General features: G+C 43.7%; 1 protein-coding gene across 2 annotated transcripts; it reads right to left on the reverse strand.

Annotated features, from left to right (window-relative positions):
* Positions 1-1,536: 1,536 nt before the first annotated feature.
* On the reverse strand, positions 1,537-7,097 carry DDIT4L (DNA damage inducible transcript 4 like). Of its 2 annotated transcripts, none has more exons than XM_028491686.2 (3): positions 6,796-7,097; positions 5,861-6,000; positions 1,537-3,997 (listed from the first exon to the last, which is right to left on the reverse strand). In XM_028491686.2, the coding sequence occupies exons 2-3, from the start codon at positions 5,949-5,951 to the stop codon at positions 3,507-3,509; spliced, it is 582 nt and encodes a 193-aa protein (XP_028347487.1). In that variant the 5' UTR covers positions 5,952-6,000; positions 6,796-7,097; the 3' UTR covers positions 1,537-3,506. The 2 variants fall into 2 exon arrangements, with proteins under 2 accessions (XP_028347487.1, XP_007120494.1); XM_007120432.4 differs by lacking the exon at positions 6,796-7,097 and adding an exon at positions 6,290-6,457.
* Between the last annotated feature and the right edge of the window lie 2,891 nt (positions 7,098-9,988).

Here is a 9,988-nt window from a genome sequence, read left to right on the forward strand (position 1 = left end):
TAGCCCCCAAGTTTCCCATGAGATCCTTCATAGTCTCTCTCATCTCTTGCATGTGGCAGGTGTGGAGGACCCAATGGAGTATTGCGAGTCTATAATCAATGGCACAGTCTAGGCAGGAGTCCGGGGTTCTGAAAATCTGCATGATTCTCCTCCCAGCTCGTCACCGTGTATCTCTCCCTCCTCATCTGCCGCCGATGTGCCTTGGACTTTTGTTTTTATTCTCACTTGTTTAAACTGATATAGGTAATAGGGACCTGAGTGCAATAGACTTGATTTTTATACTTGTACATCCTTCCAGTATGCATGTGGGAAAACTGTGAATAGTGCGGCATGATGCTGACTCCATGAGGATATAGATTACATCACTGGCAAAATAGAATCAGGATATTGAATCCATTTCCATAAAATTATACTATCTTTCTATTAATAAGAGGAAAATAAGACATCTGATCTTTCAGGAGGCTATCACACACTCTAGCTAACAGTTTATTCCCCATTGAGATAGATAAGGGAGAGATCACACCTTTTTTTGAAGGTACATGAGAAAGTAACTAGGTCAACTACAAAAGGTAGGTGTGAAGGTGCCAGGATTGAAATGCATATTTTTTAAATATTTGGAAACTTTTTAAATTCTGAGCACAGCTCTGCTCCAATGAATGGTGAATACTGTCAATAGTTGCCTACTTTTTTTCTACCTGGAAAGAAATCACATTAAGAATTTTTTCTTTGAATTTAAGGGCAAATGTTTGACATCATTTTTACAGTCCTTTGGTGATGTGCGTAAGATGTCTGTGTTGCCTTCATGCATTTGGAGAAAGCATAGTGAGCGCAGCTCCTGGAGTTGGCTCTGTTTTATACTCCGGCTCTCCTGCATAACTTGGTGACTTTGAGCAAGTTACTTAACCTCTCTGTATCTGGTCATTTATCCATAAAATGGAGATGACAGTGGTCTCATTCCATAGGGCTGTTATGAGGAGCACATGAGATGGTTTATGTAAAGTACCTAGAACAGTGCCTAGATGTAGCAAGTCTTATTAAATGTGGGTTAGGTAGTGTGAGAAATCTGAGCTAATGACAAATTCGAGGAGACAGAAAACATAGGTGGACAAGGTTAAAAATTCAAATTGATGAATGACTGTGGAATTATAAAGATATGTTGCTCTAATAGAATATTCTGGTAAAAATTAAAATGTATACTGATCTTACAATCTGATATATTTGCATTTGGCCATTAGGAAAACTACAGAAAAAGCCTTTACACAATGAGTATTTTTTTCAAAGGCAGTTGCCAAAGGAGCTCAAATTATTGTCTTTCAGTGAAAAATATTATTGTATTTGAAAAATTATGAAGCAAATGACTCTTTATTGATACATAAGCACATGCAATATACAATTGGAATATTATAATGAAGGGTACAAATAGCCTTTGTCAAAAAGGAGATAAATAATTGTTCTGTCACCTTCCCTCAAATATTGTCAAATATATTTTAGGGTAATCATTGCATAAACTCAGAAAAGACAAAGAGGACAAGAGAATTAAAAATATATGATGCTTTATTGTCAAAAATAGACAAACTTTAATTTCCTTTAACAGGAATATTAACTTAAGAGTCTCTATAAGTCACCACTATTTTGTGAGTGTAAAAGACAAGAGAGTCAAAGACAACTATTAGTGGAAAAAGGACAACAGTTCTACATCCATGCCAGAGACTCCTCACCCACAGAATTACAGTGACCTTCAGAGCCCTGGACAATAATAGACATGCAAAACAAGCTTGACTTATCCTGGCCCAGTCCTGTAAGATTGGCTTTGTGGTATCTTTCCAAGCATTTGAAGATTTCAACTTGTTAGAACACTTGCTGATTTGAATAGTGAAATTTTAGGTCATTTATGGGAACAGGATCATACCTGCTTTTTTTTTTTCAGTACGTGGGCCTCTCACTGTTGTGGCCTCTCCCGTTGCGGAGCACAAGCTCCAGACGCGCAGGCTCAGCAGCCACGCCTCACGGCCACGCCTCACGGGCCCAGCCGCTCCGCGGCATGCGGGATCCTCCCGGACCGGGGCGCGAACCCGTGTCCCCTGCATCGGCAGGCGGACTCTCAACCACTGCGCCACCAGGGAAGCCCCGTACACCTGCTTTTGAATTACACCAGGATGAAGCCATGGTCTCTACAACCCTGGCCTCAGGTATGTAAAATGGTGCTAAGGAGACCTGAATAAGCTCCTTATCCATGACCTACAGCAAGGATGTGAAGGTCTTCCTGGATGAACATTATAATGTGTTGGCTATGTTCTCTCATTAACATAAAAAAAGATAAAGATCTAGCTAGTTGGAACAAGAGAAAAATAAGGCCTTTATTGTTCCCTATAGGGACAGGTATCCAAGGATGAAGAAAGCTGGGTGTGTGCACTGGTTATCTAGATCATGACTTTCATTCTCTAGTCTGTACTATAGACCAGATACCCATGGTCAAAGAAGACTTTGTAAATAGACCCATCTTAATAATTAAAAGTGGTAGTGTGCAGCTATCTCCTTTGAAGATTCAGGTTAAGGCGAGTTCCTTTAGTTTTCAGGAGAGGCCAAGGATGAGATGCCACTGACATGATGAGATAGTCCATCTGAGATCAAATGTAAAAGCCAAAAGAAGCTAGATTATCAAGTGAATGAGAAAGGAACTGGAACTCACTTCCCGTCCTTATACACATTCACCATTCACTCAATGGAAAAGTAATCAACTTCATGCAAAAAAATCAGCATTTTCCTAAAGGTAAAATTCAATACTTAAGAACTAGAAAAACTGAGCTTATGTTGTACCATAAAGTTATTTAAAACAATACTGTGGTTACTGAAATGGTAGCTCAAGCTTTTGCCACCTCTTTGAAACAGAAGAGCGGAGAGGATGCAGAGAGACAGAGAAGTATGTAACTCTGTTCTTCCTGTGACGTTCTTTATTCACATTGGCGCGGGGTTAAGTTTTAATTAAGCTCACCTACTTAATTCTATCCTCCTGTATAAGAACATGTGAGTAGGGGCAGGAAATGGGTGGTATGAGCTTTTGCAAGTTTTGATGGGATAAGCATCATTCAGTTAAGATTCTGTGATTGAAAGGATCACTCTGAAAACTTACAGAAAAAAAGCCATATGAAAATCAGACTAGGCAAAGTGAGTTTATACAGTCTAGTAGCAAAAGACTACCTGGAAAACTTGTGGAGTCAAATAAAAAACTAAAGTCCATTGCTTCTTTTTTTTTTCCTTATTCCATTCCATTCCATTTTGTAAAAACTGTGATAAATGTAGACAACGTACTCTCTTGTGGGTCATTTCTCAAAAGTCCCCAGATAAGCCCTTGAGTTGGGGTGGCCGTGAATATGAAATAGAAAGAAGATGAACACAGTTTGGGGTTTCCTACCAAGAGCAGCCAGGGCAAACTACAATGTCTGTAATGGAGCTCTGCGAAGTTTTATTACCCAGTCATAAAAAGGACCCTTTCCAGTGCTTCCCTTTCAGCACTCTTCAATGACTGTTGTACCAATCAAGGAGTAAAGCTTTTTCTTAACAAGTCGGAATCCTGAGCTCAGGATCAGAGTTCGCCTGAGGCCAGATGAGAAGCGACCTCGACTAAAGAAAAAATCCCTGAAGCTCGTCCATGAGCAGTTCTCCTGCTTAAACACCAGGGTAAGCTCAAAGGTGGGCACCACGCTAGAATCACACACAATCCTATCCAGCTTTTTACATACATTTTCAATTTCCAAGTTCACGTGCATAACGCAGCCCCGCAGGCCGCAGGGCTCGGTGGAGGAAAGCCGCAGGACGTCTTGAGCAATCCTCTGGGTCAGTTTCTCAGGAACAAGGACTTTCGAGCAACCGAGTTTGGTGTGCTTTGATTTGGACAGACAGTTCTCCAGCATTTTAACCAAGCTCTGGCAAGTCGTCTCCTCAAATATCACCTCGTTGAGGTTGGGCTCAGGAACAACATAATCCCAGTAGTCAAAATCTGTGTTAAATGCAAGGTTAAGATTAAAAAAAAAAAAAATCCAGGAGCAGAAAAAACACTGAGATATAGCAACATTGTTTATTTCTATCTGTTACAGCTACTTGTTCTAATATTTGTTTGGAAGTCAGCTGATCTCACTCTGCTGTTAACTCACTGGGTAATAAAGCAAATCATTTAACCTGAGACTGAAAGTTCACCTGTGATATACAGGTTTTGATAAATAAGGTGGGTAGGCTATAACCATTTTTAAATAAATTTATATGTGTATACACACACACACACGATCTGACTACGCATCACACATCTATTTAAGGTTATCTTAGAAAACTAGTGATTTTCTTTTCTTTCTTGCTCCCTGACTTGCTTATGGGGGTTTTCTAATGTTCTTTTACAGAGACTATGCATTAGTTCTGGAATAAAAATGTGAATCATTTTTTTTGACTAAGGATTATTACCTTCTAACTCTAAGAATACATTCGTTTATTATTGTAAAAAACAGATTTTTTGTTATTGTCCTTTAGTGATGAACTTAAAATGAACTTTGATGAGTTATATTAAACATCAATTAAATTTGTGTTTTCTTTGTAAGTCTTTACTGGAATGACCTGTAGATCCCAATTTTAGCTTCAACCTCCTCGATTAAAAATTGCTCAAAGAGAAGACCTCTGAGGTTCACATGGATATTTATAACTGGCTGGGTAGTTTTTTGTAGCCAAACAAAACAAAATAGTCCTAGGAAAACAAAATTAGATTTGCTCAAAGGAAAGGAGATAGCTCTGCATTTGGTCACCTACGTTCCAAATTAATCCACCACTTGGCAGGATGTCTCACCACACACAGCCAACTGAGCAAGCACAGGCAGATGCCCTGTGGGCTCCCCACCCTAAGCTACTGCACTTCATTGGCTACTGCATTTTCCCCTCTCCAAATCACGTATAAACTTAGATCATTGCTTTTTTTTAAGCTAATTGAAACAAATGCACTCCAAATTATAAGGCTCCGTATTTTATCTATGTTGAAAATAGAGAATTTGAGAGCTTTGGCCTCTAATATTAGATCATCAACCACTTTGCCTTCTAAATGAGGAAGGCCCAAAGATCTTAAGCAATTGGTCTATGCCCACAGCTCCTTAGTGGCAGAGCAGTGTGTTACTTTAGAAACTCCTGTTTAAAATTGCAAATGACAATGTGTCCAGCATCACTGCTGTTTTAAAGTTTCCTTTTGGCCTTAAAAAATGAAACAATGGGTAAATCCACAAATAGAATACTACTCAGCACCAAAAAGGAACACATACTGATAGAAGCAACAGCATGGATCTCAAAATCATTAGGCTGTGGGAAAGGAACCAGATACAAAAGAGTACATATTACATGTTCCATCTGCATGCAACCCTAGAGGTGAAAGTAATCTATAGCGACAAAAAGCAGATCAGTGTTTCCCTGGGGACGGGAGAGGCAGGGTGGGGAACGGATGGCAAAGGGGTACATGGGACTTTGGGGGCAGAAGGTGATGGTAGTGGTTACACAGGTGAATACATTTGTTAAAACACACATAATTGTACACTTAAAATTCACCATAACTTCACAACCATGTAGGGTAGGGACCTGTACAGTTTTTAACCCCAAAGAGTCTATGAGCCGCAGACTAGATGGATGCAGCCCTTGGGATTTTATCTTTTGCTTCTTTTGTTTCTCACCATCATGGACAGAAGATGCTAAAAGTTTGGAAAGGAGTCTCTCTCAGATGGATTTTGTGGCACCTCCAACATTCAAGGAGGGGGTCGACACTGCACGCCCGCCAATCCCATCTATCCAGGGGCTGCGACCTTTGGAGGGAAGAGAGGTAGTTGGTTGGGAAACTCACCATTTAGTAGGTTCCCCGGGTGGAAGCCACGGTCCAGCAACTCCGAAATGCTAGCCGGGTTCTTACTGCTCAGACTGCCCGTTGCAACCATGGTCAACGGCTCTGTTTCTCTCACGGGGCGGAACGGCCTCTCCGGGGCGCTAGAAAAAGGACAAGAAGGACAGATTTTCAAAAGCAAGGAAGACGTGCAGAGGCTCCTAAAATGCCCAGAGTCCCCGGAGCGAAGAAGCCGAAGCATTCCTTTTCCCAAGGGGAGGAACCGGCCTCTGCAACTCAGGTTCACAAAACTCCGGGAGCGGAGACGCCAACAGTCACAACCTGCAACTAATTCAAAGTTAGCAAAACTTGGAGCCGGCTTGCCCCGCGGAGCTCACCCCTGCGCCCGGAGCACCGGAGCCCCCAGGCCCCGCTCCTCCCACCCAGGCTCACTTGCTGGGAGTTCGCCGGGGCCGACGCGCTCGCCGGCCAAAAAGCTGCGGGTAAACCGAGGCAGGCACCGTCTTCAGGAGGCCCCTCCCCCGGGGGCTTAGGGACCTGCGGACCCAAGCGGCAATCAGCACCCCGCTCGCCCCCAGCCCACCCCGCCCCAGCTCCACTAAGCCGCCTGGGCTCTGGGGCGGCGGGCGTTTTATAGGCCCAGCCTCCTCACCCTGCCCCGGCCCGCCCACCTGCGCCGCCCCGCCCCGGCCCCGGGCCCCGCCTCTCCAGGGTCCGGTTGCAAGCCAACCCCGATCGTTCCAGCAGCCCCAGGCTAGCCGCTGGGAGTTTAGGCTGAGTTTGCCGTAGGGTTGACACCTGCTGTTTCCTGGGTGGGCCGCGGGTGCCCGTGAGTGCAGTTCCGGGTGCACGACTCGCCCAAAACTGACCGCTCCCCTCCGCCACCCACCAGGATTCTTTGGTGCGACCCCTCCCCTAGCGTGCGCGCACACACTCACACTCCAGATGCCCTTGTTGACTTTCTGTCCCGGGCAGCGGGAAGCTTTCGGCCTTTCGCCTATTACCGTGACCTGAGGCTTTGCTCTGTCAGACTGACCACTTGGCTTAAATCTGTGTAGACGTTCAACGGGCATCATTTCTGCGCTTCGTTCTGGCCTCTCACCGAGTCAACTCTACTCCGCGTGCCGTCCCAGGGTCTCTGTAGCCTCCTCTCCCGCACGCGGTCAGCTCTAGCTTGCCTTCCCGCATCCGAGGCTCTCCAGCCTCGGGTCTTCGCTGCACCCCCAGCACCCTTCGTACTGCTTCATCTATAACTAACGCGTTTTCGCCGCGAGAAAGGGTGAGCCTGGCACTCTTCTCATTAGACCTGGCTCCAGAGCGCCGGCAGCTTGAATGAAGGGGAGTTTACCAAGAAACTAAACAAAACCATTAGTGGGATTTTAGCTGCTTCCACCACCCTCCCGGGCTCTGGGAGCAGTTGTCATTCGCAAAGGCAGCGGTTCCTGGCGAGCCCCGTTGGCGGGAGGAACTTGGTCTTGGGCGGTCTTGAAGGGGCTCGGGGCAATGAAGATACAAGTACAGTGTTTTATGTCCTGCTAGGGATGTAATCGCTGTGAAGCTTGATGCGCAGTCCTGACCCTGAGCCCACAGAGGGACAGAGGAGCGGCTGAGGGTCAACAGGCTCGCCCAACCCATCGGCAAGAAGCCAAACATTATGTGTTCATCCCCGGTGCCTAAGCCACCCTGTTCCCGCTTTGCTGTGCCGGTAGAGATGGTCTGGTCAGAGGGAGCTTTCCCAAAGACGGTGGTGGGTCAGCAGAGGAGAGGGAGGGGATGCCTGGAGGGAGACGAGTTTCTACAAGTAGGAGGTTCTAGTGTTGGCCCCTAATCCTTTAGGATTCTGTGTACAAGGATCTGTAGGTTAGGGCCTTGAGAAGCAGTTTCAGCTGTCCAGGCTAAAAACTCTTAGTAAGAAAAACAACAACAGAAGGGGTAAGGAAGCTGTGATAAACAGATCAGTGGGAGGACACAGGGAGGCAGAGCAGCAGAAAATAAAAGCAGCTTGGGCTTCCCTGGTGGCGCAGTGGTTGAGAGTCCGCCTGCCGATGCAGGGGACACGGGTTCGTGCCCCGGTCCGGGAAGATCCCACATGCCGCGGAGCGGCTGGGCCCGTGAGCCATGGCCGCTGAGCCTGTGCATCCGGACCCTGTGCTCCGCAACGGGAGAGGCCACAACAGTGAGAGGCCCGCGTACCGCAAAAAAAAAAAAAAAAAAAAAAAGCAGCTTGACAGTCCATTTTTAACTCAACTCAGGCAGCTGCACTGCCTGAAGGTCAGGGGAGCCAAAGAAGGAGATGTGATAGGCTCGTCTTTGAAAGCAGATTTCCACCTCTACTTCCACAATAGAACAGGGGAAAATAAGCCCTTTTAAGTCAATTAAAAAGCAATTTCAGTGGCAAATGTGTTCAGGACCAATGGATGGTCAGTCGGGTATGGCAGCTGCCTGGCAGCTGGGGGCGGGGGCAGGCCACAGAGCCTCCTTATTTGGGTGGCAGTGCTAGTGAGGCTGCCTCTTACCTGTATCCAAGGAGAGTTATTAGGATTAATATAGTAAGTGATCTGAACCTATACCAGTGAAGGAATTACCCATTTCAATTTCCTTAGGGTATTTAGGCATAACTCATAAACTAAGTACTCCCAAAGGGCCAGAAAGATTATTGTAACTTCTAGAAAGTAGCAGTTACTCTCGGCTCACCTGAGTAACTGAAATTTTGCAAAGCCCTTAGGGATTTTACTGCAAAAAATAATTTACTTATTATGAAAGACTTTGAATCATTCTTTTTTACTGAATGGACCTTGCTCTGAGGAATTATAGGGCATAAGTAATGACTGATATAGAAAAATTTACCTGGGATAATTAGTGGAGACTGTCCTTTTTTATCTTCTTAAAAGGGTAAAAAAATCCTTTTTATCATTGGTTTGCATCTTTGCAGGGTTAAATAAACAGAGCTGATTTTTCAAAAGGAACTATAGGATGGAATTAGGAAAAACTAAGTGCCATAATAGTCTTGTCAAAAGATGACACACTTAGTCTATTAGAGTTTTTAATGTTGTGGATACAGTTAATTATTTGTAACCGAAAGTTCATCACATTGGTGTACCCCAGGTGTTTATCAGGTGCAGTGATGACGTATGTTTCATTGCTGTACCCCTCTAATTATCCTCTCTAATTAATACTGTAAAGATAGTTTGTAAGGCTGCTTACTGGAAAAAATAGTTGTATATGGAGAGAAAATCTAATTGATTAAATAATTTTATTGCCTTTCATACACCAGCGTACTATAACAAACTACCAAAACCATGAGCAAGGACTTTAACTTAAGCATGCTTGCTTTTCTATTACTATGATTTACTCATCCACCTTCCTACAAGAAAAAGGGGACTAGCAGTAACAAATGGCAACAGTATGTTCATCTGATGTATACACAAATAAGTTCCATGCTCCCTCATGTATAAATATAGTGTTTATAATATCACTGCTTACATAAGTGCAAATTCAGAATACCAGGGATTTTGTAAAAAACAAAAGACAATATGATGCTTTGGTATACTGTTATAAGAAATAACTTGTGTTTTCTGCATTTGTGATTTAGAGTGTTGAATATTTATTACATGTTTTGCCAGCCATTTTTCTCTCTTTATCCAGTACGTGCTATTGTTCCTGAGCTCTTATTAATACATTTACATTCAGTGCATTGCTTATTTCATTTCATAAACTATGACACCAGAGGAAAAAATGACTGGGTTTCTTAATCTGTACAGTGGATTCAGGGAGGATTTACAGGATATGGAAGTTGATCTGTTCAATATCCAAGGTCCCTTAGCAAGCTTATAGGGTTGTTGTGAGGATTAAAAGAGAAACCCTTATAATCAATGCTAAATATTATCTCTTTTTTAATAAACAAATCTGAGATCTTTGAATGCACACTGTCTTTGGCTTTCCTTGTTTGTGCTAAATTTGTAAATCTAATACTCCTGTGAGTCTTAGAACAGGGCCTGGTACCTAGCAAGTACTTAATGAGTGATAGTTGTTCTGATATTGTAGTTTTCTGGTTCAATGAAAGCTAGAGGGGGTAAATGGAGTTAGAGGAGTATTGCTAAAGTAGAACACAATTTATGGTCTTTCCTGTTT

This window comes from Physeter macrocephalus, chromosome 7 (assembly GCF_002837175.3).
Source record: "Physeter macrocephalus isolate SW-GA chromosome 7, ASM283717v5, whole genome shotgun sequence".
Taxonomy (NCBI): domain Eukaryota; kingdom Metazoa; phylum Chordata; class Mammalia; order Artiodactyla; family Physeteridae; genus Physeter; species Physeter macrocephalus.

Coding starts and splice junctions, on each gene's coding strand:
- DDIT4L (XM_028491686.2), bottom strand. CDS start 5,951: ATGGTTGCAACGGGCAGTCTGAGCAGTAAGAACCCGGCTAGCATTTCG. Junction 3,998..5,860: donor CCCGGGGAACCTACTAAATG/GTGAGTTTCCCA, acceptor CATTTAACACAG/ATTTTGACTACTGGGATTAT.